Source organism: Papio anubis, chromosome 12 (assembly GCF_008728515.1).
Source record: "Papio anubis isolate 15944 chromosome 12, Panubis1.0, whole genome shotgun sequence".
In the NCBI taxonomy this organism is placed as follows: domain Eukaryota; kingdom Metazoa; phylum Chordata; class Mammalia; order Primates; family Cercopithecidae; genus Papio; species Papio anubis.
The window spans coordinates 121,981,600-122,001,048 of record NC_044987.1 but is presented as its reverse complement, the minus strand read 5'-3'; the positions used below and the strand labels follow the sequence as shown (position 1 = coordinate 122,001,048).

The window sequence follows — 19,449 nt, the reverse complement described above, 5'->3', positions numbered from 1 at the left end:
GAAGATGGATGAATGATAGATAGATGGAGGATGGGAAAGATCAATGTGTGATGCTGATATTCAGAAAGGAGTGAGTGGGCGAGTGTGTACATTGAAAACCCAAGGCAGAACCCACCCACCTAACCTGTTCTTTCTGATCGCCCTGTCACTGGAAGGTCTCACAGCCTCCTGGGCTCACATCTAGCAGCTGCTGTGTTCTGGCCACACCTGTTCCTCCTCTCCCACCCCCATCCCCAGCTCACAAGTTCTTCCACCTGGACCACCACACTGGGACTTGAACCCTCTGCCTCGAGGCTTGACTTGTCCCCTTCCCCTACACTGGTTGCAGATTTCATGGCACTGATCATATCCTTCTCTTCCATGTCTCCTACAGATGAGAGCCCAGCCCCTCACGAGGTTTTCAAACCCCTCACTGCACTGCCTCAGGCACTCTTCTAGGACTGTCTTCTATTTCCCACCAAGGACAGGGGCCTTGCGAACCCCCTCGACTGCCCCACCTATGTGTCTTAGTTTATGCTCTTTCCTCCGCCTGAAACACCTTTCCCCTCACCAAGCTTCAAGGCCCGGTGAAATTGCTGCCTCCTCTTAGAAGTCTTCCAGCCTCACCCCAAACTGGGAATGAAATATTCCTTTTCTGAAACACTGTGGTGCTTCTTCCGTCTCATGTGTCCTCTGTCCACAAACATGCACACTCAGGTACATACACAAAGCACATATGCACACACCCTCACACACTTGTGTACACACATTTACACGTGCCATGCACACTCATGCGATTACACACACATGCACACACACTCAGGTACATACACACAGCACACATGCACACACCCTCACATACTTGTGCACACACATTTACACGTGCCATGCACACTCACGTGTGATTACACACACATGCACACTCAGGTACACATATGCATGCACGCACACCCTCACACACTTGTGCACACACATTTACACGTGCCATGCACACACACGTGTGATTACACACGTGCACACTCAACTACATACAGACAGCACATATGCACACACCCTCACACACTTGTGTACACACATTTACACGTGCCATGCACACTCATGTGATTACACATACATGGACACACAGGTACATACAGCACACATGCACACATCCTCACACTTGTGCACACACATTTACACATGCCATGCACACTCACGTGTGATTACACACACATGCACACACTCAGGAACACACATTACACATGAACATACCCTTGCACATTGTGCACACACATTTACACACACATGCGATTACACACACAGGTACATACACACACACCACATATGCACACACGCCCTCACACACTTGGGCACACACATTTACACACACCATGTGCACCCACATGATTACACATGCACACATATGCATGCACGTGTGCACACACACAAATACACTCATGCCTACACACATACACATGCACACACACAAAATATATGTACACATTCATGCACACAATGCATCCACATGCACACATACAGTTACACTCACAGTACACGCCCATTTATGCAATTACACTTGAGTACATGCATACACTGGCACGTGCTGGCTCACACACAGGCCCCTGTGTCAGAGCCCAGGGATGGGTCAGCATGCCTGAGGTTGAAGGTGCCCGTGCCAGTGGGCAATGCCGGGGGTTGGCAATGATGATGAGTCAGGAGCAGGACGGGAAAGCCGATGGCAGTTGCGATGCCGGGCGGGGTGGGGCTCGAGCTCAAGGATGGAGCAGAGGCGAAGCTGGCCAGGCGTCCTTCCTCCCAGCCAGCCTCTGCCCAGCCTCTTCCCTCCCCGCATCCCCCGTCTTCTCCCCCACCCGGCAGGGCAGCTGCACTGGTAGAGTACATCTGGCCTTGGCCACTCAAGTCTGGGCTGGGGAAATGTGATGATTAGGCTAAACGTGAGCCAAGCCCTTCCTTCCGGTGCCTCGGGGTGGGGAGGAGGGCACCGGGGCCTGCCCTCGCCCTCACGCTCCTTTCCCCAGGAAGGGCTCCAGCACCAGACACATTTACACAAGGCTGCCCCCCTCACTGTGAGCCCATCACAGCCTCCCTCCCACCATCTCCATCCCTGTCGCTCCACCTTGACCTCAGGGGGACTGGGTCATGTCTGCCCAGCACCTGCTCTGCTACCAGTCAGCTCTTCTCACAGCACTGAGGTGATTCTGGAAGTCATGCCCTCTCAGGGTGGGGGCTGGGGAGGTGTAGAACCTGTTTACACCCCTCTTCCCTGAGCTGTCCTGGCCACCCAGGACTGGTCTCCACGCATGGCCTGGCAGAGCTGTGTAAGCACCTGCCCTTGGGCTCCGGGTGAGGAGCTGGATAAGAAGGTGGCCCCTCTTCCTTTCCACAGGGGCAGGATTCCAAGCCCTCTTCAGCCCCATGCTGGCCCCATCCCTGTACACGGAGGAGTGGCTGTTGCCCAGGTCTACGTCCCATGTCCCCTGAGCCCGAGCACGGACCCTCTCGGCCCGCCCTCAGCCCCTCCTGCGGGTTCCACTGTGCTGGCTGAGCAGAAAGCCAGGCTCTGATGGCTCAGGAGAGGGAAGGGCAGACCCCTGCCCGCCCAGACCTAGCCAGTACCCCGACCTCTCTGGGACCCGCGATCAGGACCCCTCGCTGTCCTTTGAACCCTTGGCCCCTCAACTGCACCTGCTCTACCCCTGTGCTCCCCTGAGAGGGAGAGGGGCCGAGCTTGCCAGCCAGGGACCGTCCTGCCGGCACCACCTCTCCAGCCCGCCCTTGCCCCCTGCCGCCGCCCGGGCTCACTTTGAGGGAGTAGGCCAAGGCGATGAAGCCCAGGCAGCAGAAGTTGAGGTAGACGAAGTTGAAGATGGACCATAGGTAATAGTCGTTCACCTCGGTGGTGTCCGGGTAGACCTCGATGACGGTCGTGGGGTTGGTCATCGTCTTCTTCTCGGCTAGGTGCTTGCAGGCCGGGGGCGCGCCGGTGGCCCGCACGCTGTCGGTCTTGCTGCTCTTGGACTCCATGGGGAACAGTGTGGGCGCCATCGGGGGAGAGGCCGAGGGCTCAGGGGCAGGGGCCGCTGGAGCCTGCAGGGCGGGGGGCTTGGACACGCAAGCGAAGCAGCCCTTGGGCGAACCTGCCGGGGGCCTCGGGATCCAGAAGGCCCCGTCCAGGGGGACTCGGGCTTCCTGGGCGCCGTCCGTGGTGCTGGCCGGGGCTCCCAGCGGGGCTGGGCACTGGTCGGGGCCCTGGGCCTGGAGAGGAGACAGTGAGAGCGAGCTGGGCCCGGCCCACCGGCCAGCACCCACCCTCACGCCCGGCGGCCCCGAGAACAGCCCCAGTGGAGACGGAAATCCCTGCGGGGGCCGCCAGCTGCCAGCCTGCCACCTGCCTCCCCCACCCGCCCCGGGGCCTCGGCGGCCACAGACGATGCCAAAGCCCTTCGCAGCAGCCTTGGCAGGGACCTGGGGCTTTCATCACTTTGCCATCTGCGCACAAACACTCACCCACTGACACACACAACAGCACCCCCCCAGAAGCACACCGACGCTGAGACTGACACTGTTGCAAAACACAGAGTGCCCCAGCACCCCAAACAACCCCGCACACATGGGGCGCGGGACCCACAGCCACGCTGCCTCAGCCGCCAACCGGCAGAGCGAGCAGAGCGGCCAAAGCACCTGTCCACGGCGCCCGCGGACACCCGATACCGCCACAGGCACCGCCACGGGCACCGCCACGGGCTCCACCGCGGGCTCTCCAGACCCCGGGCGCACCCGCGGGCGCGCTCAGAGCCACTGAGGAGTAAACAACTCCCCACACAAGGCGACGCAGGCTCAGCCACGAGCGCTGAGAACCGGCACAGGTGCAGGGTCTCCAACTCGTGCGCACGGCACCGCCCCCCACCTCCAATCTGGGGACCCCAAGCGCGCACACTTGCCCGGAGCCACGCACCCCCGGGCCATACACAGACGCACAATGACAGGCTGCGAAACGAACACTTCTCCAACGCGGCACCAAGTCGCTCGCGCCCTGCGCCACCCCGCGTGCCCAGCGCCCGTGCAGCGCGCGCCGGGGGGTCTGCGGCCGAGGCTCTGCGGCCCCCAGCCCGACCCGGGTCTGCCGCAACCGCTCGGACGGCGCCTCCTCACCTACAAACGACTCCTCCTCGGCGCGCGGCCGGACCCCCTGCGCCTCGGTGCGCGCGTCCTTCCGCCGTCCCGCGGGCCGCTGTCTGTCCACTGATCCGCGTCCCAGCGGCCCAACCTTGAGGGGGTGGGGAGCGTGCGGGGCTCGGCGGCGGCGCCGCTGCCTCCCCAGCCGCCTGTGTTCCCTCCGCAGCGCCAGACCGGCCGCGCGGCTGCAGCCCAGAACCTGACTCACGGCGGCGGCGGCGGGCGCAGCCACCTCCCCGCCTCCCGCCTCCTCCTGCCGGGAGGGTGGGGGCTGCGGGCCCGGCCGGAAGCCGCGACCCCGGGGAGTTGCAAGGTCCTGCAGGGATGGGACCCCTACAGCGCCCGAACAGGGTGCCGGTGCCACCTCCATCTCCCCGGACCCACTGTGTCTTCCTCTCCACCCCACCCGGCCCCATCCCTCTTACGGAGCCCCCAGCCCTGTGAAAGACTAGCGGCTCCCGGAACCCTCTCTATCTGCCTCCCCAAGAGAGACCCCCTTCCTATTCCCGCTCTCCCCATCGCGCTCCACCCCAGCGCCTGGGCCCTGCTGCCTCAAGGGACCCCCGCCCCTGGGTCCTGCCCTTCTGGCCTGTTGACTCTCAGTTCCCTCCTGAAGAAGCTCCAGTCCCCTGAGCCCCAGCAGGCCTTCTACCTGAGTGCCCATCTCTGCCCGTCCTATCTCTAACCAAGTCACCAAGGCCCCCAAGGCCACCCTCCAGTCCCTTCCCTCCTTAGCCCACCAAGTCCAGGCCCTCCGACAAGTTTCAGAGACCCCTACTCTGTTCCTTCCTGGCTGAGCCCACTTCTGCCCATGGGAGCTCCTGCCCCCTTTCCTGGAGTCTGACTTCACCCAGCCAGGGCCCCACTCCAGTTCATTCCCAGAGTCTGGGAGCATGTGGCCTCTCCTGCACAGACCCCAGGTCACACTCCCTCTGCCCGCAGGGCAAAGTGTCCCATTCCGAGCTCTGGTCCCATGCTGAGGTCCTGGCTGCTAAGGACACTTGTCTCCCTGAAGGCTGGTCCACTCACCTGCCCACAGCCTCTCTGCGATCCCTACCAGCCCATCTGGGCCCGGTCCCCTGAGGCTTCTTTGTTTCCTGTGAATCATTTTCCTAACCAATGCTGGTCCTCCCAGCCTCAGCCGCCTCCGCTACCCCACCACATCCTCACTCTCACGGTACGCTTGACCCCAACTGATCTTCTATCCCCATAACAGTCCCCATGAGTCCCTCCCCAAAGAGAAAACTCTGGCCTTGCCTCCCTGCCTCCCTCCGAGTCCCCCACTTCACCACACAGGTGCCCTAAACTGGGTCCTCTTCACCAACCTCCGGCTCCCACTGAGCCCCGACCCTCTCCAAAGTCCCCCGGAAGCTGAGGGTGCATGGTGGCCCCCGTTTCCCTCCCTCATCTCTCTCCAAGCCCTGTCTTCCCATGAAACTCCTTTCTCCTCTGCCTCTCTAAATTGGCCTCCTGTGTCTCCGCAACCCTCTTTCCTGTCTGGAAGGCCAGTCCTGCTTGGGGTCCTTCTGTCCGCCTGTGCCTGAACCCCAGGTCATCTCTGAACCCTTTCTCTCCCCAAACCTCTGTTCTGAACCCTGATCCCCTGGAAAAGCCCAGCCCTCTGCAAGCCCCTCCCCTTTCCAGCCTAGTCTCCACCCCTCATGCCTGGGCTGACCCCTGGCATAGCGTTATCCACAGCACGCCAGGAACCCACAGCACAGGGCTGATCTTAAATGATGCTGATAAACCCTAGTGAGCAGGAGAGGTCATCAAGCCTGAGGGGCCTCCTCCTCATCTCCTTGGGCACCCTGGCCATGCTCTCCCTGGAGCCCACAGGCCATGGGTGGATGGGGCCTGCCAGAGAACCAGGGTTCCGTTCTCCCTCCCCAACTCCCTCCTCCTTTCCAAGGGCCTGGCCCAGGGAAAACTGGACCTGGTGTCCTCAGGCGGGGCCTGATCTTGGGGGCCTCCCAGGCTGTGTGGGGCCTGTGTACCATGCCCCCATGTCTCCCCAGCATCTGAACTGGGCCTACCTGACCAGCCACCACCTTCTGGGAGACACTGGCCTACCACACAGCCTCTCCCCAGTGCTGCCCCAGTCTGCCCTGAAGGCCTCAAGCAGTGAGGAGGCCTCCATAGAAGGAGGAGAGGGTTGCCTGGGCCTGAGGGGCCAGGGCCTGCTCAGGGTCACTGGGTAGGTGACAGGGGAGCCAGGGCTTGCTCCCGGCCTCAGGCCACCTTGGGGCTCTCTCTGAGGCCAGGACACACCACTGAGAGGGAGCCAAGGGTCACAGAGGTCACAGGGCAGAGCCAGGGCCCAGCCAAACTCAGCACAGCCAGCATTCATGTGACTGTACTGGGCTCCCCAAGGGCCTGGGCTCCAGCATACTCTCTGCTAGGGGTTTCTGGTTACAACCGTGTCTAGACAGGAGGGACTCCAGGGTCCAGTCACCAGCTAGAAAACCAGAGGAGCCTGGGGTCAGACTCCAGGGCCCCGAGAATCCTGCCAGGCGGGAGGGAGCCCTCAGAGCAACCCCAGGGCAGCAGCCGTGAAGATGGGAGCTGGACGGAGCTGACAGGCTGCAGAGGGAGGGAGACGGGGAGAGTGGGACAGGGCGGGGACAACAGGGCACGGATGCCTCCTTGCACCTCTCTGCCCCCCCCGGGCCTCAGTGCACAAAGCATCTGACGACGGGACATTTGTCTCCCCAGAAGCTCTGCCGGGCTCTGCTCAGATTCCAGGAATACCAAACGTTAGGCATGTGTTTCCAAACCTCCGTGCCACCCCGGGTAAATGTTCTTGCTCCAGGTGTCTGCCGTGGTGTGACTCTGGGGTGCAAGCCCTGGAACCCCCTTGGGAGGAAGGCCAAGGCAGCCACCACCCTCAGGCGGAGGCATCAGGATAATGGCAAATGTCACATTCGCCTCATCTTCTAACCTGTTGGGGTGGGGCTCCAAGTGACTCCAGAGCTACTGATCCCAAAAAGAACTCTGCGCCCACCACCACATGCCCACAAACTCCTACTTAGCCCTTAAAACCCCATGGGCTGCTACCACTGCATCCAGGCAATGCTCCCAATCCCTCCCCTCCCAGCGGAACAAGCACACTGCCTTAATCAGCCTGGGCATCCGTGACTGTGGCAACTGTGGCTGGAGGGGACTTCTGAGTCCAATCCCTGCAACCAGCGACCCTGGGCAGGCTTGACTGGCGCCAGCTCGGCTGACTGCGCACAAAGCTGCTTCTAGGGCCTGGGAAGCAAGAAGGCCCAGATAGGCCAGCCACCCATGCCACCTGGGGCCATTTCTTTCCCAGGATGAGAGGGCTACGGAGGGTGACTGGGAGGCCTGCTCTGATGGTCCCTGAGAGGGGAAACATCCTCTGTTCAAGTGCCATGGCTGCCTGGCTGGGCCACTTCCCTGAAGTCACTCCTCAAGGCTGGCACTCATACTGGACACCCTGTCGGCCCCACCCTGCAGCCCCAGCCAAGGCCACATCCTGCCGGCCACTGCTCCAGACCTGGGAACAAGTCGGTCCCCGCTGGCCAACCAGGCTGGACAGCTGGCCACGGCCCTGGAGCCCATGGGCTGGGAAGGGCAGGGGGCCATAGGCCCAGGGCACCCCAAATGCTTGTCCTGGTGCTGCCCTGATTCAGCTGCCGTGCTGGCTTCGCCCCACCCGCCAAGCAGAGCACACCAGCACAGACGGAAGGCCAACAACTGTATTTCCACATCAGCTGGGGCTCTCGGTCGCCCAAGGGGAGGACAAAAGTCAGCTGCAGAGGAAGGCTGACGCCAGCCCCCAGTCCCAGCCCCCCCTCCAGGCCAATGCATGCCCCAGGGATGGGCTCAGTCCCAGGACCACCGCACAGGCTCCAGAAGGTGAGTTTTATCCCCTCACTCCTTCCAGCTCATCCTCAGGCCTCCACTGGCCTCATCCACAATGGGCCCAGGACACTGGACAGGTAGGGGTGGCAGAGCCCAGCTGGGCCCAAGCTGGGCAGAGGGGCCCAAGCTCGGCATAGGGGCCCTCGGGTAGGGCAGGTTTCCAAGGGAGGGTCCGGGAGGACGGCCTGGTGTGGGGTGGCGGCTCAGCCCAGCGGGCGCTGGTAGGGCTGGGGAAGGGACTCCCTGGAGATGAAGGGAGCCCCAGGATACACAAGCTCGGCTGCCAAGCTTGGGCGGGGTCTTCCAAGTGTATGGAACAGATCTGTGCTCCAGATCAGCTCTACCCCCACCAAACAGACGGACAGGCGGACAGGTGGACAGACGGACAGGTGGAGAGACAGACAGGCAGACAGGTAGGTGGCGTTTCTGAACCCAGGGAGGGGAAAACCACAGAACAAAACAGCAGGTCTGGCTTGGGCCGCCGGCTTCCAGGGAGCCCAGGGCAGTGGGCAGGCAAGTGTGTGAGTGTGTGTGACTACGTGTGGGAGGCGCCGGGGGGGGCCAGGGGCCTCCTCCTCCGGGACTCTCCTCTGTTTCTGTGCTGGCACGCCGACGGCTTGGGAACTAGAGGCGGGCAGCCTCGGCGAAGCCCACCCTGTTGTTGTCGCGGTCAAACACAGTGTAGTAGCGGCCGATGAAGACGTCGCCCAGGATCCAGAGTGGCCCGCTGGGTGGCGGGATGTCCATGCCCATGAAGCCGCTCAGGCAGAGGGTCTTCCCGGCCTGCGACACCTGGGATGGCCCTGGTGGTCAGCACCCAGGCCTGGCACCAGCCGCCCCCCAACCTATTGCCGGCTCACCTGGGGCATGCGCCCCACCCCCGTTCACCTGGGCCGTGTGCACCCACCGCCCACTCCCCTGGGGCGTGTGCCCCCACCGCCTGCTCCCCTGGGGCATGTGCCCCCTCCGCCTGCTCACCTTGAGCGTGTGCCCCCTCCGCCTGCTCACCTTGAGCGTGTAGTCCTCTGGGGACAGCTTGTAGCCTTTGCCTCCCAGCTTCAGTGTGATCGTGGGCAGGGTGGACACTTTCTCACAGGGGATCATGTACTAAGAGGGGTCACAGCGGTGTCAGGGTAGTAGTGGTGGTCTTGGGGCTCCCCCTACCACCCCAGCCCCAGTCCTCGGCGCTCACCTCGCCCTGAATCAGCGGCACGGCCCCGATAGCTTTCTGCAGCTCGCGCACCTCATCCACGGGGCCCACCATGAGGGAGGTGCCTGTGTCCACAATGGCCTCACAGCCCTCCTTGCACAGGGTCAGCCCGCTGGCCACCTCCACCCTGCAGGGAGTCAGGGCGTGAGGCCCCTGCCTGGACTGGAGTGTGCTCTGGAGGCCCAGTGCCCCCCCCCCGGGAGCCCCTCTCCCATACCCCTCCCCTGGCTGGGTTGCACTCTCCTCCTCTCAGCGCTCCTGGATGCACAGGGGACCGTGAGTCCTCCAGGCCGAAGGGTGGGAGAGGGGATGATGGTGATGGGCATGGAGGGGATGGATGGATGGAGGGGATGGAGGGGATGGAGGGGATGGAGGGGCATGGAGGGATGGAGGGATGGAGGGATGGACAGATGGAGGGGATGGAGGGTCATGAAGAGTCACAGAGGAATGAGCGGATGAAGGGCATAGAGGGATGGACAGATAGACGGATGGAGGGGATGGTGGGTCATGGAGAGTCACAGAGGCATGGAGGGGATGGAGGGATGGGGGGGATGGAGGGATAGAGGGGATAGAGGGGATGGAGGGGATGGAGGGGATGGAGGGGATGGGGGGCATGGAGGGGCATGAAAGGCTGGTCCAACCCCATCTCTTTCTTGCCCAGCTCCACCACTCCCCACAGGCACCCCCACCTGCAGAACCTGGTTCCTCCAGGGTCCCTGCATGCCGCTCCCACCCACAGAACCCAGGGGAGCGGACTGCAGCCACTACTCACTGGTCCAGGTGGACCTGCCAGTAGGCCTTGCGGGTGACGTTCAGGTAGGACAGGGAACCCCTGTAATACTTGGAGTCCGTGCCGCCCAGCATCAGCTCACCCCCGGGCTGTGCAGTTGGGTCCCTAGGAGGAAAGGAATGAAGGAGTCAGCTGCCACTCCACCCCTCAAGCACAGGAGGGCCAGGTCAGGAGTAAGGGGGTGAATGTAGCAATCGGGGAGAGCTTCCTGAAGGAGGGGCTTTCTGGACCTGCAGGGATGGAAAGGCCCAGAAGGCAGGAGAAGGGACGGACTCCCTTCTTCCTGGGGTGGGGCTGCTCTGCGTGGGCCCAGCCTGCCCCAGAAGAGGTTTTCCTCAACCCTCAGGTTCTCCTGGTCTGCTCAGGAGCCAAGGTTCAGCCAGACATCAGGGTCAAGGCTGGGGGCAGACAAGGAAGTGAATGCCAGGAGCCCAATGGAGAGGACCCTGTCTGTCTGTCCAGAAGAAAAACCAAGGAAGGCTTCTAGGAGGGGGTGATGGCACAATCTGGGAAGTTGGGATGGCTGGGTCCGGCCTCAGGGCCTCTGCACTGGCTGCTCCTGGGAACAGCCTCCAGCTGCACGCCCACTCATCTCCCCTCATCCAGACCAGCGATGGCCAAGGTGCTTCTGGGCAGCAGCACAGTGCACTTCCCAGGACCTGCAGCCCGCGTCGCCTGGGTTCGTTTCCAAACATGACTCAAGTACAAGCTTTCAACGCAGCAAATCCTGCCAGTTCCGTTAGAGAAGCTCTCTGTGTCGGGTGGTCCTGCCATCCCGCCAGGGCATCTGCAGCTAAGCTGGCCACCATCCCGCTGCCCGTCACTCGAGGCAGCACCAGGCCTGACCCAGTCCTCCCAGCACTGCTCAGGGCCTCCGCCCTCCTCCAGCCTCCTCCGCCTTTGCTTCCTGTCAACACCTCTGCAATCCCAAGTGTAGAAACCCGATCAGTGCCTTCCACCCCTCCTCTCCTCACCAAACATGCTTTCAGAAGCCCTCAGACCCTCCCTCCTGCCTGGCTTCACTTCCTGCCCAAGCCACTGCCTTGAGACTACAGCTGGGCACTCACAACTGCGTGCCCCTCCCCCCACCTGGCACTCAGTCTGTGTGCCCCTCCCCTCACCTGGGCACTCACCCTGTGTGCCCCTCCCCCACATGAACATTCATGCCTGTGTGCCCCTCCCCGCACCTGGATACTCATACCTGTGTCCGCCTCCCCGACCTGGGCACTCAGGCTGTGTGCCCTCCTCCCCCATGTGGGCACTCATGCCTGTGTGCCCTCTTGCCCTCAGGGGACCCCTCTTCACCTCGCTGCCTCGCCTGTGCCCCAAGGCTCCTGGGGAAATGGCCCAGCTGGTTCACCTGTGTCCTGGCCTCCAGTGAGCAGCTCAGCCCAGGGTGTTGCTAAGGAGTATTCACTGCCCAGGCAACGGACAGAGTAAAGAGGCCAGGCCAGCCCCACGGCCGGAATTCTGCCAGCAGTGCCCCAAGGTCAGGTGTCAGGCCCAGAGACTCCAAGTGCCAAGTGAGCCACATGAGGTGAACCTGCCCCTGTCAGCCCTGGAGAGTATGGGGCAGTGACCAGGCACAGCTCAGGGCAGGAGGCCGCCGGCTGACACGCTGCCCACCCCCAGGGCAAAAGCCCCCAACCCCCAGTCACCCCTCTTATGTGGAACCCTCCACTCAGGTCTGCCCGAGAAGAGGAAACTAACTAAGGCCGAGGCCCCCTTCCCAAGGTGGCCTGACCATGGCTCACCCATGCTGAAGCAGTGGCAGCAGGTGGGGACCCTGGGGGAGAACCTTTTTCCCAGAAGGAAGGGCCCCCCTATGCTCCTCCTAGAGGGCAGCCAGCACCCGCTGGGGACACCCACAGAGCTGCTCGCTGCGTGGTGCCGGGGACCCACACCCACCCAAGTCACCTCCCCAGGGACTCCCAGGCCCCTGGGCACCATGCCCCCTCTCCACCATCAGCAACCCGGGACCAGGACCACACATGCCCATCACCAGGTCCAGGGACCAACGGGCCAACTGAACCAAGAGGAACCGCCATGACCCCCGAACTGGGTCTGTTCTCATAGGAGGGAGGCCCAGCTGCCAAGGTCCCAGGACCCACAGCCTGGCCTGAGCTCCTCCCACTGGGAGACCCCGGCCAAACAGCTTTCTCTGCGATCTGCTTACTCCTCTGCAGAAGGGCGGCCAACCCCTGCCTCCCGGACACCGAGGTCAGAGGTCAGGAGCTCTGGCCACAGCAGCAGGGAGGGGGCGGCACTGAGTGGGGGTGCCCGGGAGGCTCCCAGCCCAGCCCCGCCCTGCCTCCCAACAACGCTGAGCGAGGAGAGCAGGAGGGGAGAGGGAACCCACGCGCCCACCTGTTCAGGTAGAAGGAGAAGATGTTCTGGTCCACCAGCTTCTGCTGCATCAGGTTGTCGAAGACGGGCAGCACGTTGTTGACGGAGATGCGGGGGTAGGCCATGCCCAGGATGCCGTCGAACTTGGCTGCGATGAAGGTGATGCCTGGCTGCTTGATGGCCTCCCCAAAGACCTGCCTCTCCACTTTGACACCACCCAGGGCAGCGGTTGATGACGCTGACTTGCAGGGCACCTGCAGGCCAGGGCAGCGTCAGTGGGTCGCAGACAGGCTGAGCCCTACACCCCTCTCTGAGCATGAGGCTGCGCTACAAAACCCAGCTCAATGGATGCCCCTCATCTCACACACAATGGGGCCCAGAGGGCCCAGCAGAAAGGGCTGGAAACGGTGAGCTGAACACAGCGGGGGATGGGGACGCGGGGTGAGGTGGAGCCCTCTTCGTGGGAGACTTTGGGGCTTGGTTTTAAGGAGATGGGAACCAGGCAGGAGCACAGACGGGGAGACCCCTTGCCCCGCTCCCTGCTCTGACCTCTTGTTCCCACCACCACCACCAAGCAGGTCCTGCTCCTGCTCCTGCACTCAGCCTTGGGAACAAGAGACAACCTGGGCCAGGAGCCCGAGAGACGGGGAACCCGCCGACCCCAACCCAGACTCACAGCCATGTTGCCCCCGTCCCCGTCTCTGACTGTCCCCTCCCCCAGCCCTGGATGAGGCTGCAGAAAGAGAACAGGCCAGAGCAGGATGTGGGAAGGGAACGACAGCTTGAGGCTGACACGGGGCGGAGGAGGCGGAAGAGGGCAGACGGGGCAATTTCCCGTTCAGGCTGAGCAGGGCCCAGGAGAGGGCTCTGAGGAGCCCCCTGTACAGACCTGGACTCCAGCCCAGCACGGACTGTTAGGAGCAGGTCCAGCTGGAGGAAGGGGCCCTCTTCTCAGGTCCCTTGGCCTGCAGGGGGGCTCTGCTGCCCTCCTGGCCTGCTCCGGAGCTGGGGGCTGTGTCACCGTCCCACTACTCCTGAACCCTTTGCGGCCTGGCCCACCCCCAGCAGACAGCTCCGAGGTGAGAATTCACTGAGGCCCAGGCAGTGTGACAAGGGCCAGCTCGCCCTCTCCTTGGGCAGGGAGCAGCTCTGCACAGGGCCCTGAGGATGGTGGAGCCCAGGCAGGGCCCCCAACAGCCACTGCTGCTCCCCCTCTCTTACCCTCCCAGGCTCCTGCAGGTGACTCTCTGCCAGCAGCCCCCACAGCGGGTTCCTGGCAATCCTCCCAACCCCAATCTTCCCAACCCCTTGGCCTGCTGCAAGGACCCTGTGCAGCCCCAGGCCCAGCCCTCAACACCTGCTGGCACCTCAAACCCAATGTGCCAAAAAAAGCCCAATCAATCTGCCCTGTCCTCCCTCCCACTCACTGTGGCCTGACTCCGGGGACCCCTGCCCCTGCAGCCCCCAGGTTCGAGGCTGTCTCTCCAGCCTGCACATGACCAGGCCCATTCCCAGGGCCCTCCTCATCCTGCTGACCGCCCCGGCCACCTGAGGGCTGGGGTCGGCCTGGGATCACCGAGCCCTCCCTTTCAACCACATACCCACGGTGGGTGAACCCCACAGCCTGGCACCCTCGAGTCCTGGGAAAGGCCCCAGAGGGACTCACCGACACAGTGTCCTGGCTCAGGTATCCGGAGAGGCTGCCCGAGCCGTAGTGGATGGCAAATGAGGTGCCATTCTTCACGTAGGTGCTGGACTTGTCGCTGTTGTATTTGCGGTGGAGCCCTGCCCCGGGCGAGAAGAGGGCCCGCCGGTCATCCCGCAGCCCACGCCACGGCCACGGCCCTCCCATCCCCCTGCAGTCTACCATGGAGCCCGCTCCCCCCAAGCTGCCTCCCCAGGGTGGGATTTGGAGGGGATCCGAGGCCCACCATCGTGCCAGAGCCCCAGGACTGTGGGCTGTGACCCCGGGCCTCCCTCCCAGCCACAGCTGGCTCCCTCCGCGGCCACCCCAGCCCCAGCGCTGCTGAGAGCAAGACCACAGCTGGTGGTTCAGCCAGAAAGCCAGTGTCTGGAGCAGGGTGGAGGGCCGGCCTGGCTCATGGGGCCAAGAGGCGGGAGAAGTGCATTGCCCAAGTGATTCCTGAGGCAGCCCTGTGGCGACATCCCAAAAGGGCAGGACCTGGGAGACGGGGCCGGGGTACGTGACTCACAGCAAGCGATGTCCAGCAGTTTGCAGTGGATGGAGGGGACCCACAGGTTGGAGGAGCCCGTGTCGAAGACGACCGTGAAGCACTGGGGAGGCGTCCCGATGCCGATCTCCCCGTAGTACTGGGCCTGGCAGGGGACAGGGTCCGTCAGGGATGGGGAGGGGGCCCTCTCTCCCCACCAGGCCTCAGAAGGCCCGGCTGTCCCCAGAGCCAAACCCTGAAGCCTGAAGGCCCATGCTGGAGGGACGAGCATCATGGGGCCCACAGCTGCCAACAGCCACCTACTCCAACCGGCTCAGCCTGCAGGGAAGACGGGCCAGGTCCCCAGCCCTCAGTCCTAACGCCCACAGGTGCTTGGGGTCTCCAGACCTGTGGGTTCTGCCACCTACCCCAGCTCGACACATGGTGAGGCTGAGGACTTCCCCACGGAAAAGACAAGGCCAGAGGTCAATCCAGGGTGGGGACAGATGTGGCCCTCGGCCTGAGCCCCAGGTACAGGAAGGGCCTGCCTGGAAGACTCCCCTGGTGGCCTGGGGTCCAGGGCCTGAGAAGGGAAGTGACTTCCTCCCCAGGTTGGGACCGTATCAGGGTCTGATTCTGGGTGTCTCAGTGCCTGCCCTGCCCTCCAGGGTGAACTCCAAGCCTGGAGGGCTTCCAGGCAGAGGGGTTCAGCTGGTCAAGGGGAGAAGGTAAGCCTTAGTCACTGCCTGCCCAGCAACCCTTCCTTAATGGCCCAGGGCCTCAGTTTTCCCATGTGTACACAGGGATAGCAGGGACAGGTGGGGGTGCTGACTCAGGGATCAGACAAGTACAAGGGGTCCCACGCCCACTGAGCATCTCAGGAGGCAGAGAGTAAGAGGGTCCTGGAGTTTGGGGTCGCCTGGGCGCCCGCTTCCCCCAGGAATAGAGCCCGGGCCACTGTCAGCCACCAGATTCCTGGCACCAGCCCAGCCCGATGTTTCTCTGACCGCCTGGCTTCACAGAGCAGCAGCAGCTGCTGACTCATGGCCCCACAGAAGTGACCACTGGCGGGGGGACACTCAGCAAATCTCCATGTGTGCATGTGCATGTGTGTGCCTCGGCGTGCTCTCGCGCTAGGGCGATCAGGAACTGGCCGGTCGGGACCAGGCACACGGCACCCGGTTCCCCCCAGGCCCCCTCCCCCAAACCCGCCCAGTCACATGACTATGAGTCTTGGGCTTCCTGTCACAGCCAGGACTCGGGCCAAGCAGGACAGAGGGCAAGGCCCCCCCCCACAGTGGGCCAGAGCCCCGAGGCTGGACAGCAGGCCCTGGCCTCGAACTGACCCCACAGAGCTGGGACAAGGCTGACCAAGCCCCAGCTTGCTAGGTGGCTTCCAGAGTGCTCCCCTTTGGATCCTGCTTCCCCCTGAAGGAGGCGTGGGCACAGGAGGGGCTGCTGCCAGAGGAAGAAGATGGGGAGGGGCTGGAGAGGGGCCACGAGTCACCATAGGCCTCCTGGCAGGACAGCAATAAAGACAGGCTCCAGGGCAGCCGGCCACACCCAGGCAGACCCAATGACTGCCCCCCGGGCGAGCTGGCACCGAGGCCCGAGGCCACCCTCAATCACCCTCCCAGGCCCGAGATCCTGCAACCACAGGGGCCAGTGGCAGGAGGTCCAGGATGGGGAAGACAGGAGTGTGGCTGAGCCTGGACGCCACCCTGGCCAAGTGAGTCACTCAAACTGTGCCCCTGAGAACAGGAGGCGGGAGTGTCCCCACAGTCCCAGGGAGCTCTCCGGAGAGCGGCTCCGCTCCCAGCAGGGCTAAGACCCCATACTCACGTCCATGTAGTTCTTCAGCACCTCGGGAATGGGCCCCTCGGTCACGGCCGGCATCGCCTGGGAGTACTTCGAGATGGGGCCTTTGGCAATCAGGTCCTCCACAGGGCCCCCCATCTCCGACATGGTCCGGCGGATGGACGTGAATTTGTGCAGCGGGATCCTGTCAACCAGGGGTTGGGGCATATCAGGGAGGTCCTCCCGCCTGCCGGCCGAGGCCGCTAACATTGCACAGCCATCTGGAGGCCCCTGGGGAATCTCGAAGTCACCACAGCCAAAACCAAACTCCTGCCTGTCACCTGGAAACTGCTGGCCCACCTCCCCCGTCAGTGAATGGCAACCCATCGCCCCCCCGAGGTTGCACAGGCCACAGTCCTAGGAAGTGGCCATCCACCACCCACCTCGGCCCCACACACCCAACCTGGGGGCCAGTGTGCCCACCCCTCCTCTCCTCAGCCATTCTAGAGGCTCCAAAGCCCCCAAGGGCCTCCAGTCCTCCCTCTGCACCTGCTCTGGTCTCCTCCAGGATGGTGGCCAGCATGGCTGCTCAGGGTGCTGGCGGGCACCTGTCACTCCTGCCCAAAGTGCTCTGAGGTAGCCCACTGTACCCAGCCCCATCACACCTGCTCTCCACCCAGAGACCAGCACGAAGGTGGCCCCACCTCCAGGCTGGCACTGGCAGCTCTGCCTGACCTCCTAGGTGGCCTCCTCTGGCCATGAGATGGGCCCTCCACGCCACCTCCAGAAGCCCTCCTTGACTACCTATCCTCCTCCACATGGACCCTATGGCTGTCCAGTGCCCTCATCCCACACCCGTTCCTGTGCATTGGCCCTTCTCCTCTCTCCATGCGGCTCCACGAGGTCCAGGACTGCGCCCGGGGCCTTAGAGGCTTCTGTGCTCCCCCACCCACCACCCTGCCTCCTCCAACAGCTGCACTCAGGGCACCCCTCCAGAGCCCTGTCACCCAGCACACCGCCCGCCAGGGTGCAGGAGGGAGTTCCAGACTGAGGTCAGGGGTCCTGAGTTCTATAGACAGGAAGTAAATAACAGAGAGGGGGTCCCTGCCCCTTCCCCAGGGCCACTGGCCTTCCCCTTGGTGTGAACCAACTCCTTGTTCCAAAGAAGCTCCCCTGGGCTTTTCATCACCTGGAGAAAACCTATCCCCTGCCCCACAGACTTGAGAGTCCAAGGTCATAGCCCGCTTTTCCTGGCACATCACGGGCGTGGTCCAGGAAGATGAGATTATTGCCTAAAAGCTGATGGGCTGGAAGAGCCCCAGGTTCTGTCCTGGGGGAGGGACATGCCCTCCAGGGACCCAGGAAGCAGGTGTAATAGTATCAGTTGCACAAGAGCTGGAATCAGGTGAGGGCTTGCATTCAGCTACCCTGCCCTCCAAGAAGCCCCAGGATCCTTTCCCCACTGCCTTGTCTGTCCTCCTTGGAGAGGGGAGGCCTGTGGATAGGCTGGCAAGGTCAAGGCAGGCTCAGGCTTGTGGCTGCTCCCCCACAACGACTTTAATTGGGGTTACCCGCCCCCGGGCCGTTCCCCACAGCCTTTGGTGAGGCTCAGTCCTACCCAGCCCACTGCTCCTGCTGGCCCAGCCAGCTCCAGCCTCTGCAGCCTTCTGACCTCACCCACCTGCCCAGGGGCAGTGGACCCATCTCAGGTCCCAGGTCTCCCACAAAGGCAGAGCAAGGGTGGGGCAGGTGCCCAATGGGATGGGTCAGCATATCCCTCCTGGGAATGCAGGCTGCCTTGCAAGAGCTGGGGAGGGGAGTCAAGGAAGCCGACTGCAGCAGCGGCCCTCCTCTGCCCAGCTGGTCAGGTATGTCGGTGGCCCAGTCAGGTATATCCAGGCCCAGTCGGTGGCCTCACCTGGCACAGTGGCTCGGCCTGAGGAGCCTGTGGGCCTCACTGCAGCACAGCCCCAGGCCCGGGGTGGGTGAGCCGGCCCACTCCCTATGCCTCCTCCTCTCCCAGGGACATGGGAACTCCTAGGGTCTGGAGGGGCCTTCCAGCCCAGGCCTGTGATAAGAGCCGCAGGAGCAAACTTTTAAAGCCCCCAGTTCACAGGTGGTAAAGGGGTCCCTAAGGAAATGGACTCGCCCAGACTCGGGGGCTCTGGGGACTGCACCTAGGTCTCCAGCAAAAAGGGCGCTCAACGCAGACCCCCAATTCCAGCTGCCCCGAATGAGCACTACCTCCCCCAGCCCCGCCCCATCTCCAGGGAGGCTGCGGTCAGTCTGCAGTCCTCACCCCTCCCCCTGGCCCCTCCAGGTACACCTCAGGGTGGCATGGGGAGAGGTGTCTGCCCCAGGTCCCCTGCACCTCCGGAGCCCGGCGCCCGGTAGGCGGGTGGGCCGTGCAGGAGACCGCGCAGGGCGGCACAGGTGCATTCCAGCGCGGGGGGCGCAAGGGGCTCGTGGGGTCCCCAGGGGAGCGCGGAAGTCACCACAGGCCCCAGGACCTCGGGGCCGCGACCCCTGACCGTCCCCTGAGCCCCGGACCCTGAGGCTTCACCTGACGAGCGCGGCGGCAGGCGCAGCCAGGATGCAGAGGGCGAGCAGCAGAAGGCTGGGGGGATGCATGGCGGCGGCCACCGGGTCGGAGCGGGGCGCCGAGGCCGCGCGCTTATAGCCGGGATGACGGCGCAGTTGGGCCGGATCAGCTGACCCGCGTGTTTGCACCCGGGCTGGTCACGTGGGCGAGGCTGGCGTGCGCCGGGCGGGGCCTGGGCGGGGCGACCTCCGCGCACGCGCACAGCGCCGAGGAGTGCGCCCGCCACGCCCACCGCCCGCGGGGTCAGCCCGGCTCCGCTTCTGGGGTCTGGAGGATTCCCGTTTCGGCCTGGCAGGGGTCGTGGGGCGGCCCAGCCTGGAGGGCCCCGCGGGGTGACCCCTGTCCCGGCCGCCGCGGCCGTCCCCGCGTCTAGGCCTACGCGGGGCGCTGCGCCCTGGGCTCCTGCACCTGCTCCTCCCGGCGCCCCCTCGCCCCCTCCGAGACGCTCCCAGACCTCCTGCGTGGAAGCCTCTTGCACACCAAGGTTAAATTC

General features: G+C 63.6%; 2 protein-coding genes across 3 annotated transcripts in view; both read right to left on the bottom strand.

Annotated features, from left to right (window-relative positions):
* Positions 1–7,802, bottom strand: part of IFITM10 (interferon induced transmembrane protein 10) — a 21,356-nt gene extending 13,554 nt beyond the window's left edge. Inside the window, exons 1-2 of one of the 2 annotated variants that reach the window (XM_031653829.1) lie at positions 5,481–7,802; positions 2,782–3,234 (exon numbers count right to left, since the gene is read on the bottom strand). In XM_031653829.1, the coding sequence (XP_031509689.1) occupies positions 2,782–3,234; positions 5,481–5,588 (561 nt within the window). In that variant the 5' untranslated portion in view covers positions 5,589–7,802. Of the gene's footprint in view, positions 1–2,781; positions 3,235–4,131; positions 4,570–5,480 lie in introns of those variants that run through there. The other variant, XM_031653828.1, reaches the window with a different exon arrangement.
* Positions 7,803–8,664: 862 nt separating this feature from the next.
* CTSD (cathepsin D) lies at positions 8,665–18,985 on the bottom strand. The gene is made up of 9 exons (NM_001168903.1): positions 18,918–18,985; positions 16,400–16,559; positions 14,600–14,723; positions 14,053–14,171; positions 12,408–12,640; positions 10,023–10,145; positions 9,233–9,377; positions 9,049–9,147; positions 8,665–8,832 (listed from the first exon to the last, which is right to left on the bottom strand). The coding sequence occupies exons 1-9, from the start codon at positions 18,983–18,985 to the stop codon at positions 8,665–8,667; spliced, it is 1,239 nt and encodes a 412-aa protein (NP_001162374.1).
* Positions 18,986–19,449: the final 464 nt, after the last annotated feature.

What these genes read in the sequence shown, in the direction of transcription:
- CTSD (NM_001168903.1), bottom strand. Translation starts at nt 18,985, where the DNA reads ATGCATCCCCCCAGCCTTCTGCTGCTCGCCCTCTGCATCCTGGCTGCG. An exon ending in TGCTGAAGAACTACATGGAC is followed by an intron (nt 14,724 to 16,399) that starts GTGAGTATGGGG and finishes GTCCCCTGCCAG; the next exon opens with GCCCAGTACTACGGGGAGAT. An exon ending in TTCTCCTTCTACCTGAACAG is followed by an intron (nt 10,146 to 12,407) that starts GTGGGCGCGTGG and finishes CTTTCCTCCTAG; the next exon opens with GGACCCAACTGCACAGCCCG.